The sequence below is a fragment of the Megalobrama amblycephala genome, linkage group LG24 (genome assembly GCF_018812025.1).
Source record: "Megalobrama amblycephala isolate DHTTF-2021 linkage group LG24, ASM1881202v1, whole genome shotgun sequence".
Lineage (NCBI taxonomy): Eukaryota > Metazoa > Chordata > Actinopteri > Cypriniformes > Xenocyprididae > Megalobrama > Megalobrama amblycephala.
Genome location: NC_063067.1, coordinates 30,629,728 through 30,652,862, shown reverse-complemented (window position 1 = coordinate 30,652,862; position 23,135 = coordinate 30,629,728). Strand labels below are relative to the sequence as shown.

Below are 23,135 nucleotides of genomic sequence, written 5' to 3'. Positions count from 1 at the left end.
GTTCAATCCAATATACCAGCAACACTTTTAAATGGTCACCGGTGGTATTTGTTTATAAAATCCCTTGTGTGCAGTCATTACTTAGAGCTACACACACACCCCATCACCACCGAAACCATTTAAGAGAGAGAAAAATCACATTTCATTTATAAAACCAATAAACAACCCCCTGACTTCCCCACCGGCAGTTTCCATTTGATTTGACAAACAAACAAATAAATAAAGAGGAATAAAAAATGAGTGAAGAAATAAACCGAACTAAGAGGAGTAGATGAGGAGGTGTAGGACGAGGAGGCTGGGGAAAGAGGAGGGGTGCTCAGGGAACGTCTTTGTTGTGATTCGTATCCCAGATGGATGGCTCTTACAGAGCCGCGTATTTATTTTTCCGGGGAGCTACGTGGGAAGATTTGTTATTCCCTGGCGTTCCCTAGTTTTTCACATTGCTCTACATCCCAGGCTCCATATTTCATCCGTACACCCCCAATTCCCAAACAGATTTATTTACAAGCTATATTCAACACCCCCTTGTTTGCTGTTTCTTTTTTTATTTTCATCTCTCTCTCTCTCAATCGTACACAAGCTTCTTCTGTATATTTTGTACCTGTTCGACATGAGAACTTTATTTGTTGGTGGTGTTTGAATTGATATAAATGTGTATGGTTTAATTCTGTCATATGTGGTTAGTAAATGAGATCACTTCCTGCATGTCGGAGGATTGCAGAAAGGTCATTTATGTGAAAAACTGATGTGTATTGTATTGTTGAAAACTGTAGAGTAAATGAAGCATTGTTTTGTACATCTGAATAAAATATTGTGTATGTGCGTGGGAAAACCACACGTGTATCTATAACTAATCATTCATTCCTTTGTGTGTATTTGTGTGCATGTGGTCCCGGTAAACCCTAAATTTTGGGGACAAAATGTCCCCACAAAGATGTCAATATCTGAAATCCTTTTCCTTGTGTGGACATTTTTTGATCCCCATGAGGAAAACAGCTTATGATGTTTTGAAAAGATAAAAATGACGAAAAGTTTTCTGTAAAGGGTATATTTAGGGGTAGGGGAATACAGGTCGTACAGTATAAAAACCATGTGCTTGTGCTTGTTTTCATGATTTATGAGGACACAAATTTGAATTATGACATGGGTATTACACTGGTATTACGACAAACATGTTTTATGAGGACATTTCATGAGTCCTCATATTTAAAATAGCTTTAAAAACATACTAAACAATGTTTTATTAAAAATGTAAAACTGCATAATGTTTTCTGTGATTGGTAGGTTTAGGAGTAGTGGTAGTGCAGGGGATAGGATGATCTCCCCACTAAGATAGCAAAACAAACCTGTGTGTGTGTGTGTGTGTGTGTGTCCTCACTCTATCCTCACCCCCTTCCCAAAACAACTACAGTACATCTTCTATCACTTTGGCACAGATGCTCTACACAGAGTCCAACAGATGCATGGCATTAAACAAAAAAAGTTTGAAAAATACATGAAATAAGAGTATGAGAGAGAAGATTTATCCTCTTGCATTTCAAAAATAAGGAGTGGTTTGTTGAAAAATAAACCACAAGCACTAACTTTTTAACTGCACTTTTTAACTTTTTTAACTGTACCATCTAACTTTTCCATTGTGCAAAAAGAGTGAACTATATTGATGCAATGGAACAGTCCATATTAATGTGTTTTGGTGAGGACTGGAGCAAACCATTTGAATTTGTGGGGTGAGAATGGAATGTATTCAGAGTCCAATATATCAAGGCTAAACGGCCTTGTCTTTGAGTAAGGGGTGAGAAAATCTCTCTCTCTCTCTCTCTCTCTGTGGTTATCTGAGAAGAGATATCTGTAATCTTGTAGTTCAAAGGATTTCCCTCTAAATCACGAGATTACCACAGCAAGCAGGTTTAAACAAACAAATAAAATAAAATAAAATAAAATAAAAAAGAACAACATAAAAAGGTAAAACACTGTAACTATGCCAACACTGGAACTAAGCAAAAAAGTCATAACCTACTTTTGAGAAAACATGAAGTTACTAGGCTATGTCTTTTGCATGGCAACATAAACAAACAACTGCACAAGCAATAGATACATACACATACATAAATAAATAAATAAATAAATAAATAAATAAATAAATGAATAAATGAATGAATGAATGAATGAATGAATGACTGACTGACTGAACAAACAAATACTGAAATTATCAATTGAATGAATGAATGAATGAATTTAAAACTATCTTGCATATTAGTTCACAATTAATCCTTGCCTCTGTCCACTCTTGTTTTCAAACATCAAACTCCCCCCCCCCCCCCCCCAGCCCGCCTGTGCCCACCCTCCTCTTCCTCCCGGGCTCAGGGTCATTCATCACAGGGCAGGAGTGGAGCCCGGGGCCTGCGGGCTGCTGTCAGGTGCTCACATCGGCCCTTTGTGCCGGCCCGCAAACAAGTGTCGGATCAGCAAAAGTCTATTAAAGGCTGGTGGGCTTTTCACAAGCAATTGGCAGCGGGTCACTGACTTCACTGCTCCGACTCTCTGGACCCTCTTTGTGTCGCCGGCGTGCCGTGACAGATCCCGGCAAGATTAATGATTTTTAGCAAGCATTTCTTTTTATTTATTTTTTTTATTTTCACCGCTCCTACTCTTCTGCTCATCCGCCTCCGTCACCGCGCTCTCTGTCTCCTAACTCAAAATTATTCGCGTTCTTGGAGAGTTTGCGCTTTCTTCTCATTTCCCATCGCTTTTTTTTTTTCTCGCAGCCTGTAGCATCCTCTGTCAAAACTCTACCAGTATTATGGTGAATTAGGGTAATATGGGACACTGGGCAATGTGGGACACATAGCCAGACTATGTTGCATTACATTATTCAAAAAAATCGCTTTTGGTTTTCGGAAGTGATAGTTGCGAGATATGCTACGGTAAACTGGTAAATCGAAAGTACACATATTACTCAAATCCACGCTATATTAGATACAGATTAGTGTGCTTTAATGTCTGAAATCTGATCATGCACCTCTTACTTTTCTATTTAAAATACTGAGCTTCACAACATTTAAACTAGTGTCAAGTTACTCAATACGCAGCCATTATTCTTTTTATGCCACACTTATTCACATTTTACTGAATTTTGGTTTCAACGCAAAATCTCAAGTAAATAATTTTTAAAAGCTGATTTTGTATTACATTTAACTTTTAACTTTTTAAAAATCATATTACTGTCACAAGACTACATAAAAGTTTTTAAACAGCTTTTTTTCAGAACAGACGTTATTTGGGGCTGTTTGCTAATATCACGAATAATAGCTACAGCTCTTTAAATATTAAATTATAAATATTTTATTTTTACCGCTTTTGACACGTTTTGTGAAACAAACGCATGGCTTATTATTAATGTAAAAATCACATGGAGTGGAAATAAAGTGCATCTGATCTTACGAATAACCATATAAAAATAATGACCGCTTCATTTGGCACAAAGTCAAACTGGAAACTGCAACATTCTGAAATATTATTTTTTCCCCCCTAAATTATTTACCCTATAGCCTTTTTTTTTTTTTTTTTTTTAAATAGATTACCCCTGTATTTTAGGTCTATTTTACTTGTATTCATATAGTAAATTATGGATATTAATAATAGAGACAGTATATAACGATGATTGATGATAATGAGGTGGTGATTATCATGTAGGTCAGACAGAATCCTTAAACCAAAGATAAACCATTATTCCATGTCTAATAGCTGTATCCTTAACTTTTCCTTCATCAGTCATTATAGCATGCGTAATTCAAAGCCTTCTTTGATTGACGGCGTCGTGTTTTATAAAGGCGTTTTCAAACACATGCACTCAACTGTTACCTTACTAACAACTGAAAAAAACAAACAAACAAACAAACAAAACCTATTTGATTATATTAATAGACATACATTTTAATAATACCGTGCATGCAAAGCATTAGTAACTATTTACCTCCTTTACGTGGCGCGTTATCAGAACAAAGTGCCCGGTGATGTAATAAACATTGATGTCGGAAAAAGCAATGCATAATAAAATACTATTTGTCTTAAAATAATGACAATCACAAATAAGCCATTGCTTTGTGGATCTGTAGTGAATTTGTCTCATACAGTGGAAGTCTAATGTTACATATTGTTCTAACAGAACCAATGTGTCTCTTTGTTTTCACTGAACTTGACATATTTATTTATTTATCTATCTATCAATCGTTTATCGGTTCTTTGCTTGTTTATATCTATACTCGTAAAAGAAAAAAGAAAAAAAAAAGTTCCAGGCTTGATTGTCTGCAGGTTTTGTCCACTAGAGGCGTCATAGTATTGTAAATCTTTCGGCTGCTCATTGTGAAGTTACTCGCATTGTAAAAGTGGATCCTCTTCGATTTCATCAGCATCACAGTGCGAGACATTTTATATCAAATCAGCCGCACTCGGACTCGTCTGTCTTCTTTTTTTTCGTACTTCAATAGCCTGTACCAGTGCAATGTAAGTCTAAATATCTCTGAATGACTGTAATTTTCGTTGTTTTGTTTGTTTGTTTGTTTTTCATATTTGAAGGCATTGCTGCTAGCCTTTAAGAGATTTCTGAGGATATTTATAAATACATGTTTTAAACGCATTTATACGTTTTTATCGCTTGGAAACTTTCACTTAAACATGCCTCGAATCTCTTAATTGTTTTCCATTGATAATTCATTACATCAGATTTATATAATAATGATGATGCCACTGTTTTTATTGGTTTGCGACATAAATCAATTGTGCATTTTACTTTTGAAGCTGTTGATAACCATCAACCTACTATTTAATTTATACAAGAATTAACACCCTTCATATAGAGATTATAAATATAAGGCTAGGCAAGAACGGTCTTTTTACATATGAAATTCATGACATAAAGTTGACTGGAAATAAGTATCAGAGAAGTTGATCACATACTAATATTAGTAGTGCTAACTGGTTCAAGTTCTTATAGTCATGTCTGTTACATATTGATAACCATCTCTCCTAATTGATGATGTATATTGTTTCCCACTTTACTCTTCTAGAAAGCAGAGCGCAAGCCTTTCGCAACCGCCCAGCACCTGTTTGTGTCCCAGGAGGAAGATGAAGAGGGAACAAGAGAATACTTTCTATCTATCTGTCTGTCTATCTGTCTATCTCTCTCTCTCACACACACACACACACACACACACACACACACACACACACACTCACACACACGCGCGCACGCGCATTGTTCTGATGAAATCATTCAATATTAAATGTGCCTTTGCTTTTTTCCCAAAGTCTTCTGCAATGTTATGAACTACAAATAAGCAAAATGCACTCGACAAGACTTGTCATCACACTTCCAGAAATGCAGCTATAGAGTTATCAATATTTCATACTTATCGTAATGTCCACAACCGAATGTCCTATGTCCTTATGAGCGATAAAAAGGCACTCAAAAACAGCATCATTCCCAATCCCAGTGTCTTAGGCCTGAGACATTCACCAGCATACGGTCCACAACGACTCCCTTTGACAACTGCTCTTTGAAACATCTCTGAGCTGATTTTATTTCTCTTATTCATTCCTAAAATTCGTAGGATGGGAATCTCATTAGGCCAAATAAGCGTGCATCAACACTTTTTCCGCTGTCCATAAGCAAGAGGATCACTTAATAGATCATTAACCACCAATATGCTGCTGACATGAGAGTTTTTCGGCATCTCCATATCCATTAGAGGGAGAGAAACCAGTAGCGGCGAGTCTAAGGGAATCAGAGCGCATGACTGTACGGGCCCGGCGCCGCGTGATGGGGCCCGGTACCGGCGGACTGAACGTGTTTCCTCGACTGATTTATGATTTCTGGAGTGACGCGGTACGATATGACTTTTAGGGCTCTGTATATTTAACATCGATGAAAGAATTCACTTTTGGCTTTTGTAGTTGACGTGGAGATGCGATGCAGAGACATATTGTTTGTGATATGGGTAAGTAAAATTCGCAATGACCGAAAATAGAAATATATATATAGTGGGGGAAATTATAAAATATATTAAAATTATATATATATATATATATATATATATATATATATATATATATATATATATATATATATATAGCTATATATATATCTAACTGTGAAGGCATACGTAAGTGGGTGCCGCGTAAATAATAAATATAGGCTTTATTTTGTGCAGTTTTTATTTTTATTCACTAAGTTTTAGTAGGATCATTTCTGCGACTGTCTCTTAAAGATAATTATATTAATACCTGATCAAAGTAATAGCATAATTAGCAAAATTGCAATATGGCAAATCTTAAAAATGCGTAAAATCGTAGAATCTTGCGTCAAAAGTCAACAAAAAAGATGGAGAAGGGGGGTATGTAGATAGAAGATAGAAGATAAAGATAGGCTAGACGCTGAAATAAGAATAGAAACAATTGGTATTTTATACGGTTAGTCACATTGGCATTATACTTATTGAAATATTTTAAGCAGTTTTAATGAATACATGACTCCTGTCTAATACTAATAATCAATAGGCTTAAACACAACGCTGTAACCATGCCTGTTATAAAAGATTTATGATCAAAACGCTCCTTAACGCACACTGCGTTTTTTACTCCAGCACAAATTGTTTTAGGTCTTTCAAGTTCACAAATATTAGGCTAATATTTCTTCATTCTCATTAATCGTTCCAATTTATTCACATATAAACTCATTATCTTAAAGTCGCATCGCTCTACTTAATATAAGACTAGCAGCTGCGCGCGAGATGAGCGTGTGGCAGGTGAGTGCGGCAGTGATCAGATGCGCCACATGAGGGCAGCGTTGGGTGAGTTTTCACGAATCTAAGCGTCACCCGCAGCGCAACACCAGCCTTTCACCTCAGCCTGTAGTGTTGAAAATTCAAAAGTCACTAATATCACAATAACACAATCATACACCTGATGGTTTTTGGGCGTCCTCATAAACTGAAAACTTCATCATATTCATTAACATATTCGACATTTGAATATCTCCATGATGTTTTTATAATATATTTAAATAAACATGCTAAGTAATAAAACCATTTGGGGGAAAAAAATAAATAAATAAGTTCTGTTGTAAATTACATGAAAACTTGTTGAGTTGAGATGACTCAAAACTGTTTGTTTAAGTGAGTAATTTTGACACTATAGATAAAAACGTTACTATTATTGGTATTTAATGACAATTGTGTTTAAGTATCGCGCAGATATTGGTTGATGTAACAACCTGATGTTCCGTGTTACAGTCTAACAGGCTGTTTATTTAAAATAAAACAGTCATAAACCATTTTAAAGGGTCAGTAAAACTAATTTGGAGGCTATGTTTTCGTAAGAATATGACTTACATATTATACTAGAATATTACTGTACATGTTGTACTTTTTTTGTAGTACACAACAACCGGTTCCTCGTTAGGCGCGCATATCCAATCAGTCAATACACGAAATACCACTCTCACTTTCTTCATCCCGTCAGCTGACAACACACAAACAACGATCATTATGCTAATTCTACAGATCTGACTGGTCGCCAGCCCCCTCTGACGTCACGCGCGCGTAGACTATAACAGTACAGAGCGGTCTGGCGTCCTGCTACAGTCTGAATACTCAGGAGTGAGTGCGAGCTGAACTCTCTGCGGTGCAGAGCTGGAAAAACACAGCACACATCCACCTCAACACTGCTTCACTGGCTTAAGGACATATTTTGGAGTATCCGGGATCGGGACGGGAGCCCTTCTCCGGTACTCATTTTTGTCTTTTATTTATGTTTTGAGTTCAAGTGTGGCGACGGGACGCGCGAGAGAAACTTGACTTTCTCCAGTCCTGCGAGAAGACTCCAAAGACTGCAGCTGTCGAGGTCTGTTCGTCCATATGAGGCAAATGTCTTTTGCAGTGCATTAGTCCAGAAAGTTTTTTTGCTTTCTCTGTTCGAACATTTCGAGTGACACTTTATGCTCCAACGCTCGAGCGCGTCGCGTTCGGAGACCCATCCAGAATATTGCATGCGCAAAGAGGGGGAAGAAAGGCAAAATTCTGGTTTTGCGACATTGGTAAACACTTTGCTGAAGAACAGGGACACGATGAGCGCCGATCTCGCCATGGGGCCCGAGCTGCCCACCAGCCCGCTGGCGTTGGAATATGTCAATGACTTTGATTTAATGAAATTCGAGGTGAAGAAAGAGGCCATGGCGGGGCACGACCGCTCCAATATACGGCAGTGCAATCGCCTCCAACCGCAGGGCTCCGTGTCCTCCACTCCGATCAGCACACCGTGCAGCTCCGTGCCGTCCTCCCCGAGCTTCAGCCCCACGGAACAGAAGAACCATCTGGAGGAGCTGTACTGGATGCCCAGCGGCGCTTACCCGCAGCAGATCGACCCGCAGACGTTAAGCCTGACGCCCGAAGACGCCGTGGAGGCTTTGATCGGTGCCACGGCCCACGGGCACCCTCCGCCCCCTCATGTGCAGCAGCAGCTGCAAGCAGGAGGCTTTGAGGGATACAGGAGCGCGCATCACCACCACGGTCACGCGCAGCAGCAGCAACAGCAGCCGCAGCACCACCACCACCACCAATACGGCGCGATCCCCCATCACCCCGACGACCTGCCAGGTCACCCCGGCGCGCACGGCCACCACCACCATCACCACCACCACCACAGTCAGGACCCCGACAGCCCGTCTCCTACCTCGCCCGGGTCCCACCAGCAGCTCCACCACCGTCACCACCACCATCACCACCCGCATGCCCACCCGGGCCAGCAGGGTCACCACGGCGTGGCGGGCGGCCTGAGCGTAGAGGACCGCTTCTCCGACGACCAGCTGGTGTCCATGTCCGTACGGGAGCTCAACCGACACCTGCGGGGTTTCACCAAGGACGAAGTGATCCGCCTGAAGCAGAAACGCCGGACCCTGAAGAACCGGGGCTACGCGCAGTCGTGCCGCTTCAAGCGCGTGCAGCAAAAGCACGTACTGGAGAACGAGAAGACCCAGCTCATCAACCAGGTAGAGCAGCTCAAGCAAGAGATCAACCGGCTGGCCCGAGAGAGAGACGCCTACAAACTCAAGTGCGAGAAACTGACCGGAGCGAACGGGTTCCGTGAGGCAGGATCCACGAGCGACAACCCGTCCTCTCCAGAGTTCTTCATGTGAGTGTGCGCTTCTTATGCCTGAGACTGAGACATTAAGCTCATTCAGATAACACAGTACTCGTATTAGAAGAATAATCCACAAGAAATAATAATCTCATATGTAACCATCGCCACCGACCTCGGCAACTAAAATACGAAGAACATGTTAGAATGTTTTCTGGGAAATGTAGATTAGTTGCTTGTAGTACTTTTACCCATTTCGTAGAGATCTCACAACAAAAGAAAGCGAAGAACTGGCTTTTGTATTTAGGATAAAACCTTCAAATAAGACTTTCTATCCACCTGGGTTGTTCATGAAAAAGAAAAAAAGGGAAAAAAAAGTCACGAAACTATGTATGTGCTAAGCGAAAAAGAGAAACTTTGGACTTTTTTTCTCACTTGGCAAGAAAAGTTGAGAGCGCCACAATATGCAAAACCTCCCCTACTTCTCCTGTATAACCCGCCTGAGTGAGGCGACAGGGGAACTTTATGCAACATCTCATTGGTTTATTGCCTGCTTGGTTATATAAAGATATATATTAAAAAGAAAAGGAAAAAAACGACAAAAACAAACACATAAATCTGCATTAAGATATTAATCCTGCATGCTGGACATGTATGGTAATAATTTCTATTTTATACACTTTCTTTCTTTCTTTCTTTCTTTCTTTCTTTCTTTCTGTTCATTGTGTATCATAAAGAGCATGTTTTTGATCTTTAGCTCTTTTTTGGGGATATGAGACTGGCTCTCCGGTCGCTCATTGTATGGGTTCATTTGGACTTGTAAATATATGCAACAGCAAACCTACAAACCGACATTGAAGAGCTGATTGTTTTCCAACTTTTTATGATTTGTTTCATGTTTTTGGGATTTCCAGTAATGGCCATTTTGCAGTTGCATTTAAAGTAAGCAAACTTTGTAAAAGAAGCGCACTTTTTTTGATTTTGGTATTGGCAGTTTTCATTTCGTCTTTTTTGATTGTTTCTTTGTTTTGGCAGAAACCGCCTTTAATGAAGACATGCCGCTCACATACATTCAGTAATAGCACGCGTTTCATTTGAACTGATGCTCATAGTGTCATGTCTGATTGTAGCGAGACACAAGAGTGTGTGTGCGTGTTTTTTTCGCCCTTCATGCAGGCTGTTGCATAATCTATTGCTATTCTATAATATAAGTAATACTTATAGGTCGTATCTTTTTGATGGATAGGATTTCAATGAATGGGCACACTTTCATCAACTTTTTTTTTTTTTTTTTTGAGCTATATGAGCTGCCAGTTTTATAAACCAACATTTCAAAATGTAGTTATTATAATCCAGCTCGAGGGTGTAGGCTTCCTAAATCAGGGGTTTGTGTATTATTGCCTAACATGAAAACTACGCATGTATTTCAATGGAGAGTTTCAATGATCAATGTTAAATGTTTTCCTTTATTTTTTTTTCTGCCGGTCAGTAAAAAATAAGGGATTCAGGTTCTGCATAATCTCAAAATGAAAATTATATGTCTCATGTTATTGTTCTGTTTTTGTTTTGTTTTATTATTATGTCGAGATTCTGGTTCTGCTGGCCAGATGCATAGTTTTTATTTTAATGATTAAATTAACAAACTTGTCAGATCATATTGAATAAGCATGGTGCTTGCATCTAAGAAATATTGTTAAAAAGTCATGCATTTAACGATCTTTTTGGTTTATTACTGATTCAACTGTGTTGAAATCAAATGTAAAACTGCAGCAGCGGGTTGTTGTTTTGTTTGTTAATTTCATGCTATAATGAGGGGATCAATTTTCAAATCTGTTTATATAAATGGAAAAAGAATAGAGTTCAATTCGGACTATTCCATTCAGGCTGGTTTCTGTTTCGTTTTTGCTGTTTTTGGAAGAAATGGTTTCCTATTTTGCTTATTAAAGTCAGTGAAATGACATTGATTTCGTAGCAGCTCATTTTATGCGTCAATTCCTGTGTCTGTCCAAGTTATGCAATATTTCGCTTTACTGTATGCCGCATTGTTATCACGCGAACTGGAATCCAGTAATCAATTAGTCATAAATCAAGTTTACTGAAAATTCGACGGAGGAACGATATTTCCGAAGGGTTGCTTTTGTTGTTTGTCTTTTGCTGAACTTTGAGCTCAAACGAACCACATGCAGGAATGCGCTCTTACTATTAATTACGGGAATCAGTAGTGGAGGATTAAACTTTGTTTAATTTCATTAGATTTGCATATAGACCTTTGCTTAATAAGGTAAAATATAAATCCAAGACACGCCTTCTTTTTTAAAGTTTGAAACGCTAGAGCGCGTTATTTAAATAAGCTATATTAATATCAAATATTAAGGGCGTTTTAAGGCTATTTTATATAATTTGGGGAAAAAAAGAAAGAAAGCTGAAAGCAGAAGCTGTGCTAAGTCTCCCTCTCTCTTGGTCTGTGTTTAGGCCTTCGGTTGTGTTGCGACCTGCAGGATTTGCAGCGTCTCGCGTGCTGACTAGAGCAGAAATCCAGCGCGCACGTGCGCTCGGTAAAATGAGATCTTTGACCTTGCGCTCAAAGCCCAGACTGTGGGAACAGGACAATTAACCCTTCCGCCACCCAATACAACAAACTTTGTCATATTTCTAACCAATTTAACTACTAGTGTGAATATTTTGCCAATATCTATATTTAACACAAAAAAAGACGCATGCGTTTTTAGGCCAGTGTGATACCACGTGGAAAATTCTATATATTTTTTAAAAGTTATATTTTGCAATTATTGTGTTCATGTTCATGCACTTACATATGTAATTATAATGTAATACTAAAAAAAAATGTAATTAATGTGTAATTTGTGGAGGCTAGGGCCAGCTGTCACTTCACTCTATATTGGGTTTATTTTTAAACCAATTTCTGTAGGTACATAACTTAAGTCTAACTGCGGAAAAGCTATTGAACCTTTCTATCTTATTGCTTATCAAAAAGTAATAAATAAATAAAGAGAGCACCAGAGAGAGAGAGATACAGTTCTATTGTATTTGCTTGTTATACAACTTCCAAATTTCTTTTGTAATTTTAGGTTGGAGGACAGAATTTACACAAATCATTCTAATTTAAAACAGTTTTAACATAGGTGTCAGCAAAAAAACACTGAATTTGTTCAATTGGACTTTTGACTCAAAAGCTAATAGTTACTGAGATGTGACACAGCCCTTGTGACAGCTAGCCCTGCGGCTCGTAGCCTAATTGAACTACACACAAATGTATTGTTATTATTACAGTAGGCTATGAACGTTGGAATTACGGTTTAAAATAAAAGCTGTCCACCAACAAAAGTCTATTTTTTAAAATTAAAATAAAATATAGTATAAAAAAATGCTTAGAGAAAGTAAATATCCAATTAGGCACTAATTTCTAAACCCATGAGAGAGGACAGATGAACAGATGCGTTAAGCAGTCAGTGGTTCAGACTTTACAGCAAGTTAAGCCTGTTTTGAGAGCTTTGCCACTCTTCTCCAGAGCATGAGAGAAGGACAAGGGAGAGTGTTGTTAGGATTTCCTGACGGTTTTCAGTTTCTGGTGTCAGAACATTATCTGCCATGTGTCTGCACAATCTCAAGGGCAGGGCGAAAGAACTGAGGCCTGAGCCAAGAGCACAACTCACACAGCAACCTATATGAAAGACCACATTAATGGCCAATAACCCAATAATAATAATAATAATAATAATTGCATTTATGTTATATCACTTTTATTTACATTTATGCATTTAGCAGATTCTAGATGTATTTACATCAGACATGACTCCCATGTGCTAGACTGTGTAATGATGTACGAACTGAGCCCTGTTATGAGAATATCAATTAAAATGTGCTGCAATTCTATTTCACCGTTATAAATATTGACAGAGATAATCGCGCAGTAAAAGAAGGTGCACGCATAGACCAAGCTTTTACATTGTGTTTAGGATTAAATGTTCAATTATTATGAAATTTTAGTGTCAAAAGAAAAAAATCAATTACACTCACTGTTGCTTTTGTTCAATAAGCTCACAAATTGTTATTGATTCTAATCGTTAGCATCTTCTGTACGTTGTAGAGTGGGATGCTGTTTCTTGATTTTTTATTATGTTTTCCTCTGTCTCTGTACAAAGGTACTGTGCACAAAGAAATGCAGTTGAGGGAGGATAAAGAAGGAATGAATAATGAGTAAAAGTAAGAAGAAAGGGATAAGATTGATAGAACGTGAAACACATTGATGTATTGACCCCAGTGCACTTGAAAGCCAGAGCGTTATTGGCATGACTTTCAAGTACTTGTGTAGAACATGAAACTACACATGCATGCACAAAAAGTCTGCAACCAAAGACTGACCAAATCACACACAGAATATCAACGTACCAGCGGCATACATATCAGCAGCCATACAATCAGATCACATACGGGCAACCAAGTACGTATGTAGATTTACACAGCATTACAAATAACGTGAAAAACATACATTCTACCGCCACAACTCATAAAAGCATATGATACCTGTCATAGAGTATCTACAGAGTACACTGTAAAAAATGACCGTGATTTTAACAGTAAAAGACTGTAAAAATGCTGCGGTGAAAAACTGTTGATTGGTTTACAGAAAGTTTCCGTACTATATACGGTGAATAACTGTAATAGATCTAATGGTACATTTAATGTAATTTTACGGTAAAATACCGTTAAATTCACAGTTTTTGGAAGTGAAAAATAACAATTCATTGTAAAATTTACAGTGAAAAACCGTATATTGACATTCCCACAATTCCCTGCGTGACACTTCACATTTATATATTTTCATTGAAATAACTCTGTTTCTTCTTAGTTTTTCTCATTTTTTTTCTAATCAGTTATGTACATTAGGGTTTTATGTTACATCTAATGTTGTTAAATTAATGTTTATTGCATTTTTTAAAATTTCATGCATGTTACCTTGATGGTGTTTAGTGTGTGTGTGAATGACACTGTGTGCACCTTCTATATATTAGTATTGTGCTTCTCAGCTTGTGGAAAAGCTGCTTGTGATGAACTTTGATTCATCATGTGACTCTCATCACCACTGTGTTTGGTGACTGTCAGTGTATTATAAAGGTACAAAACAGATATTAGTACTTCATTAGGTTAGTAAATTAACATTATATCAGTTAATGAAATACATTATTTTACCGTAAATTTAACAGATTTAAAATGTAAAATTCACATGTAACTCCGTAAGTATGTTTACGGTTTGATGTCATTTTTACAGTATTGTTCTGGTAACCACAGCTGCCGGTATTTTTCCGTAGAAACAACGGGATTTTTTTTTTACAGAGTACACTTTACAAATCCATACAGGCAAAACCTCTCCATAGTCTGTGTATGTTTCTGTCAGATTATGAGTTTATGCTCCTATCAGAAGAGATTTCACTGATCGTCCTCTGGCCAAGGAGAAGCTCAACACTGAAGCATCAACACTCACCGCTTTTGCTCTGTCTTATATTTAAAATATTTATATATCATTATGCCTTCACAGAGCTGTTATATGTCGCTCAGAAATTCATATAAACTGCTGAAAGTATGGGTAAGGCTGCAAAGTTACGTATTAAAATGCATAATTCTATAATAGTTGTGCACATTATGCATGAATATAGCAGGGTTTACAATATAAGGACCGTTAATGCTCTGAAAATAATTTGTCCAAATTAATTTCAGTTGATATCAAAAGTTAAACAGTTTGAGAAGCTGAAATAATTAAGACTGTTTTCAACACATTTAGGTGAAATTCTCATTTATATGAAATGTATTTTTAATGGGCCTGCTAAAAATGTCCTTTATGAAAATCTGGAAAAATAATTGACATAATTCACAACATTATGGACATATAATACACTACATTATAAGGGTATACAAAATGCCACATTTCATACAATTCGTACAATTATTGGCTCTGATATACAAGGATATGCTTCTTTCTCAGTTAACAGTGTTCCTACATTATTTTTATGACAAATCATTGAAGACCCTTCCTTTATATTAAATGTCACTATAAAACTTTCTGTATTTTTTTTATTATTTATTTATTTTTTTTTTTTTTGCACATTAGTAGTTATTCAGCAGTGATTATTTAAAGCAACCACTGATGCGTCAATGTAACTACAATGTTATAACAGTTTTATGACAATGTAATGTGTAATAAAACATACTGATTTGTTGCAAGACAAATTAACATGGAAATGTCTTATTCAGATTGTCTTATTTTGGCCAATAGTTGGAAAATCACATGCATGTGTACGTGCATTAGTCAATGAATGGCTGTTCTGGTTTCAGCTCAGTGGTTTGCACATGCTCATCATTCCCCTGTGTGCGTTTGCTCTTCTTAAAACTATTGCCTCACTTCTGATCTTCCAACTTAACCTCTAGAAATTATTTAAAGGCAGCAAATATTTAATAGGCTTAATACAACAGACAGTTCAACAGGATTTAAAAAAAAATCTCCACCAGTCTGACACAACATATCTATTGGCTTGAAAATTGTAATATATGAATAGAGTAATAACAACTGTCTAACTGTCAAAGTGTAAACTCAGCATTTGACTACATGCAGCATCTCTGTAATTTGGCTTCCTCATGAGAGCCGTAGTGTAGCAGTAGAGAACAAGTCCATGACCATATCATAAAAATGTTATATTTATGAGTTTGTGTAAATAGTGTCAACCCATTTATAACAATTATTTTATCAAATAATACTAATAAAAAAAGGAAATTTGAGTTTTAATTGAGCTGGATGCAGAATTGTTGTGGTATGGTATCTTACCACTTCTTAAATTCTATTTATATTCTCATTTGTCATCTACACTAACTGGAATATGTGCACACAGCCCTGATCTAATACCATTTACATCAGCGGTATCCGGCACACTGCCCCTCATTAAACAATTTGCAGACTTTACTGCACATTTAAAAAGAGGAATTTCAAAATATAAACCAATAACTATTGACATATTCCAAGTTGTTTACTAATTGCATCTGGTTTACATCTGGACAACTAAAAGAACTTTCAACAAAACTGATCAATCGCAACATGAACATTGTACTTTCATATTCAGTTTACATTCAACCATCAAAGTTTATGAAGTGACGTACATACATTCATACTTCCAGTATGTAAAGCCATGACTCCAGCAATTTTCCAGGAGAGTTACTTTTGCAGGAAGGCCAGACATTCATCACAGGAAAACACATTTTCCTCACTCAACAATTCCGGGAGAAAGTTCTTCTCTGGCATATAAGCATGAGCGATGCCAGAGGTGGACTTCCAGGTCTTAAGCCCCCAAATGTCTTTAGTAAAGCTATACATGTTTTTATTTTATCACCTTGTCTTTACGACTATAGGTTTTCCCATAATTGTCCAATTTTTGTAACTAATTAAGACCATTTGGTGCTTTAAATCTGGTCTTTAGATGCAATGTCACTAGTCACAGTTTTGACTATTGGCATAAAGTTTATATTGCAGTTATTCTGTATGCCATTTAAATTACAGCACAGTGATGTGTTTTGCAGACAACTCTGAAGAAATTAGAGGAAACTGTGTGTTGACTTTGGTCAGAATTTATTTTCCAGAAATAATAAGTACCAATTATTTCAGAGATATACTGTAACTCAAAATAGAGTGAATATACAGTTGTGCTAGATACATTTATTGCTGAACTTTAAGACAGGAGCCTGGCCACTTGCAGTTCTTACAAAAGTCTTTTATTATGACACAATGTTATGAACCGTGCAAACTATGACATATCAAACAATTATAGATAAGGCTTTTGCAAAGACATACAGATTAGTGAGACCTTTTTAGTTTTATCCACCATAAATCTGAAAATGTAATTTATTAAAAACTATTAATTTAAATGTTCAACTCATTTAAAGTTTCATCTTTTGAGTAATTGTTTGAATTTCAGATTGATTGATTTGTTGACTGATCCAAGACAGTTCACACAAAAATGAAATGATTCCATGATTTACTCACTCTCAAGCTATTCTAGGTGTATGACTATCTTCTTTCAGACACAACCAGAGATACATTTACCTCTGACCTGATGCATGACATGCTGACGAACGTGAAAGTGCAGAGAATAGAGCAAAACAAAACACCGGTCACGAAAAAAGTCTAAAATGAGAAATTTTAAAGAGAAATGTTGGAGGATTTTGATATAAGATGAGAGGATCTTTAGTTTGTTGCCCAGCCATTTTTGTTGGCACCTAAGCTTACGCTACTCCTACATCCTGTGTCATACATCGCGCCTTTATTAACCCCTGGAGCCTTATGGATTATATTTATGATGGATGGATGCATTTTTTTTTTTTTTTTTTTTTTTTTCAAAACACGCCCCCCATTATAAAGATTGGAAGAGCCAGGATATATGCAAGAAGATACATCAAATACACCTAGGATGGCTTGAGGGTGAGTAAATCATGGGATATTTTTTTTCATTTTTGAGGTAAACTATCCCTTTAATTCATTCCGTCACTCACTCTGATGAAGATTTTGTGTTATTCATGGACTACAACATGTAATGATGTGTTTTATGCACTTGCTAATGAAGCTTTCACCATCTCTCTCTATCTTTTTGCAATAGTTTGTTGCATGTGTTTGTGTTTTAGGTTTTGTTACCATGGTCATCACCATCAACATCTGCAAGTGCGTTGGAAGTGTAAAGCTTCAAGACCAATTAAAGAAAGAGAAAACAAAAGCAGTACTAACACAGACACATTAACACACGGATCTACATGAGCGAGCTTCATCCACCATATTAGGTTTTCCATTTAATCTCAAATCTCTACATTTAAATGATATTAATGAAACAGATTTTACAGCTCTACAGTCTGATCGGATGAGATGAAGTTTATATTGAGTAACTTTAGACATAATATTTCCAGAGACTGTATATTTTTGCTCCATCAAAGAAAATAGTTCTAAAGAAGCCAAAGCAGACTTCGTCAGTCTCTGAACAACACACAGTAGTGGTGGTGTTTCAGAAAAAAAACGATTGAGTGAATGATTCAATGACTCATTCATTAACACAGTTACACCTACAGGTGTAACAGTGGAACCTGAAAGATCACTGACTGCTGATAGGTGAATTGGCATCTTGACCTGGGGTTCCCCTTCATTCTTTCCTTTGTTTCTTTATTATTATTATTTTATATAAAATGTTTAAATTAAATGTTTATGTATTATTAATGTCAAATTATTGTTCTTTGATGGTTATTGTCTTTGATTGTATTTGATTTATTGTTTTGTATGCTACTATATTTGGTTAAAATTGTGAACGTTGTTGTTAAGTTGTTTTATTTTATTTGTTAGGAGCCATAGTCCTAGCCTGGAGTTAGCACTAACCACTCTGGTATTGGGGGTGTTTTATTTATTTATTTTTAATAGGAATATCATAATAGCAGCAATGTGAATTAAAATCATAAAATGATTAAATAATAATAAGATTTGGTAACACTGTGGTATGGGGAACACATAATCAACTATTAACTACCACTTTTGCTTCATTATACTGCTTATTAATAGTTAGTAAGGTAGTTGCTGTAGCGTTTAAGTTTAGGTATGGGGTAGGATTTAGGGATGTAGAATATGGTCATGCAGAATAAGGCATTAATATGTGCTTTATAAGTACTAATCAACAGCCAATATGCAAGCTAATAAGCAACTAGTTAAAAGTGAGAATTGTTCCCCATAAAGTGTTACCAAAGAATTAGTAACAACATGCGGCCCAGGTCCTTCTGTCCCAGTTCTGGAGGGGGCCATCCTACCCCAAGGGTATTATCTTTTCACTTCAAAATAAAAACAATACTCTTTATTTTACAAATCTAAAAACATCAATGAGTCCACAAATCTGTCATTAACAAGTAGACACAAAAACACAATATCACAGATGAACCTTAAAACTTTAAAAAATATCTAAATCTGACACATGATAATATTCAGAAGAAAAGACAAAATTAAGAAGAGTATAGGTATTAACTAAATGTGTCGAGATTAGATTTTGTGCCATCTAACTGTATGGTCAAGAAAACAAAAAATGAAATTTGATGGTTGTCTTACCCCATTTTACCCTAGCATTTGGCATTAAGTTTGGCTAAACTGAGCTGAAACTCTCACAGCAGAGCAAGTCTGACCACTCCTACGATCATGGATCTCTGTGTAAACAATAATCTGAGTCATGAACTGTGCTCAACCTCATACAGTCAATGGCTACCTCATGTGTTCAGCAGCCAGTGCAAGCGGGATTGACCTGAATTGTGCATGAAGTTTGGGCAGATTGTGATTACACAGGGGAAAGGATTAAAGAGATTATGCTATTTTGAAGGATTATGAAAAGTAGATTTTTCCCCCCAAACTAATAAGCCTGGTGGCCCACCCACAGCATTGGTCTCAAACTGATGAGGAGACAGTTAACAGGTGTCAGAAGCACAGCAGCATTCCAACCAACACATATGCTGCATAACACCACTTGTGAAAAAGAAGTGTTCTTAACTGTGTTGATTGTGCATTTGTAGTGTATCTCAAATCTTCAAAGCATTAAAAAACTGTTAATGAAATTAAAGGACACTTAATTTTATTTTAAAAAAGTAGACATTCATGACTATGTTTCTTAACACACTGAAGTACTTTGTAATAATCAATGTTGGGGGTAATGCATTACAAGTAACTTGAGTTACATAATCAGATTACTTTTTCAAGTAACTATTAAAGTAACACATTACTTTTTCAATTTACAACAAAGCTACTTTTTCAGATAAGTAACGCAAGATACTTTTTCACATTTATTGACTGACAGCTCTTCTGTCCACATGTTGATTTGGTTTATTGTAGCTCTAGACTAAATGTGAACATGCATTTGCTCATTGCACTTGCACGAAAAGATTCAGCATTCCCCAAAATGAATAAAAACAGTGAAATGCAATCTCAGAATTTTATGCAAATCTATAATAATTAACTATATTAAATTACACAAATATATTTAATCTCACTTTATTAACCAATGTCTTTGCTGCTGACCTTCAATGATCTATATACTAATATGCAAAAATTACTTTATATTGAGAGTGTTGAACTTCCTTCTCCTGTATCCGATTCTTTTGTTTGAGCTGCGCCCTCTATACTGTACAGGTGTAAATATGCATTTCCTTCAGCCTGAGGCTTATTCATTTCACTTTTGGTGTGAATGTGCCTGAACATTTGCCAAAATTATAACTTTTTTTGTTATTGTTAAAAAAGCAAACAAGCAAGCCCAGCCTAGGTGAGAAAAAGTAACGCAAAAGTAATGTAATGCAATTGCTTACTTTTTTAGGGCATAACACAATATTGTAATGCATTACTTTTAAAAATAACTTTAAGCAACACTGGTAAGAATGTCAAAATGTTTTACTTTAAAGTACATACATTTTAATTTTGTGTCTTGCTTTAAAGAAGTGCACTTATTTTGATGTGATGACTAACATACTAAAGCACATGTACTTGATTATGATTTTAAATAGGGTGTTATTTGATATTACATTTAAAGTTAATATATTCTAAATGTACTAAATTGTAACTTCATCATTACAAATGTGAAATTACAAATATATTTAATAAAAAACATGACATACAAGTTTTAATAGAAATTACATTATATTTAATATATAAGTATATTTTAGTTTACCGTAAATGCTTGTCAATACGTTCAACAGTACACTGTAACCATATTTCAAAAACAATTAAAATAATTATAAAATTACATGTAAAAATCCTAATTTCCAAACACTTTAGAGTTCACACTGAAGTATATTCTTTTAAGTATATTATTAGAATTTTGCTAAAATGTACTGCACTTCTCTTTCACAAGGGTCAACATAAAGTCATTTAATTTCAGAACTGCATTAAACAAATCGATTACCAACTCTCTAGATCAGGACATAGTAGTATTTTTGACATGGCAAATTTTAAACTTAAGGCAAAGGTTTTCTTCGGGGTGATACAACAACGACATTTAAAATGGAATGTACTTTGAAATCCTGATATGCGTAAAAGTGAAGTAACGGTGTGTGATTGTTTGTTTATATGTGTTTGTGTGTACAAAAGAAAGGTGGCACCAACTGGTCAGTTTGGGTTTATGTCAAGAAGTTGTGGGTCATTTGACTTCAGCTGTGTTTATACATGGCGAGAGTGAGAAGAAAATGTGGAATTAGGCAAAAGGGGAACATACACAAGTTTCGGTGTACCTTAACACCAAGTGATTTGACATGAACATCAGTTCATAGCTAATTTTATATATTGCAATCAGCGTTTAACTTTATGTAAATTAGTAGTGACTAGTGATCCACCACCTGATGCAGTTTGACAAGTGTAGTTCAGAGGAAACGCCTACTAGATACCAACATCACAGCAGCTTCAATCTGAGTTTTTGTCCTAACTAGCCATGACTGTTACATGTGAGCTGAAAAAAATTAACAAAATTTTGCAGGCAAAAAGGTCCATTGTCTATTGTCAATAATGTAGCAATGTATTAAGCACAGCTTACAGAGAAGTAACTTCCAAATCAAGAAGCTTTCTGTTGGTCACGTGTTGGTCAACTCATTGCGAAATCAGTGTGGGGAAATCTTTCACCCTCATGCGAAATTCCAGATTAAGTATCAGATATGAGCTGATAAGCTTTGCTTGATTTGATTTGATTGTCTCACTCATCAATTTATCTGGTGTCCAGTAAAATATAAATGTCCAAGAAAAACAAGATACATTTTCTTCAGGCCTTAAACCCACTGAATATTCATTTTTGACATTTGAATTTTCTATTCATCAAAAAATCCTGAATAAAGTATCAAGATTTCCACAAAAATCTGAAGCAGTGCAGCTGTTTTTAACACTGATAATAATCAGAAATATTTCTTGAGCAGCAAATCAGCATATTAGAATGATTTCTGAAGGATCATGTGACACTGAAGACTGGAGTAATGGCTGCAAAATATATGAAAACAGAACATGTATTTCAAATTGTAATAATATTTACAGTATTACTGTTTTTTTCTGTATTTTTGATCAAATAAATGCAGCCTTGGTGAGCAGAAGAGACTTCATTCAATAAATTTGACCAAACCCAACATTTTAAATGGTAATGTATGTTTTGTTTTCTTGTATCTGGGCTTTTTTTTAACATCATGTCTTGTTATCTGTCAAGTAGGCCTAAATTTATGCCTATTATGTGGAACGCACAGACTCACACCAAAGACCTTATATATAGAAAGATGGTGCATCATATTATTATGAATGGGAGAAAGTGCAATGCGCAATATGGCGGAATAAGTACCGCCTTCTAAATGAGAGCCAATTGCCAATTGGTAAAGTCATCGTGTCACTGCAGCTGCAGTTAGAAACTCCGGTTCCTACAGAAGCAGTCAGATGCACAGTTAGGTCTAGGCATGCGCGTTAGCTTGATACAGCCTGAACAAAAAATTGAGGGTTTTTTTCATGATTCGAGCGTTTAGAAACAAAATTTATGAGACAGTTTTTATCAGATTTCATAGGTGATTTCAAATATGAAATTTAATCAAAAGCTTGGTGAACAGCAATGGAGAATTTGATGTTTCCCCATTCAAAGAGATAGGAGCTGCACTTGGATGCCCAAGAAGCATTTCAAATATGGCCGCCGAGTGAAATTACTTGTCTTAAAGAGACTTTGGTCACACTACACTTTTCATTCCATTGACTTCCATTCATACACATGCAAATGTGTCAGACCGCAAACACAAGCTGATGCGAAAAGTTTTGCATTTTGCTGCATTTCAAACTTCAAGTTTGGTGAACTCTGACCTGCAAATTCGAATCACATGAAGACGTGACCAGTAGAAGATCGATACGTCACGGCGTGACCTCTTGGCTGAATTAAAAGAATGATGTTTTTGCAGTAAATCGGGTAGGTTGTATATTTTTACATTTT

The 23,135-nt window shown here is 36.3% G+C and overlaps 1 protein-coding gene across 1 annotated transcript; it reads left to right on the top strand.

Annotated features, from left to right (window-relative positions):
- The first annotated feature begins 7,645 nt into the window (after positions 1-7,645).
- mafba (v-maf avian musculoaponeurotic fibrosarcoma oncogene homolog Ba) lies at positions 7,646-11,092 on the top strand. Its single transcript, XM_048178037.1, has one exon. The coding sequence runs from the start codon at positions 7,994-7,996 to the stop codon at positions 9,188-9,190; it is 1,197 nt and encodes a 398-aa protein (XP_048033994.1). The 5' UTR covers positions 7,646-7,993; the 3' UTR covers positions 9,191-11,092.
- The last annotated feature ends 12,043 nt before the right edge of the window (positions 11,093-23,135 follow it).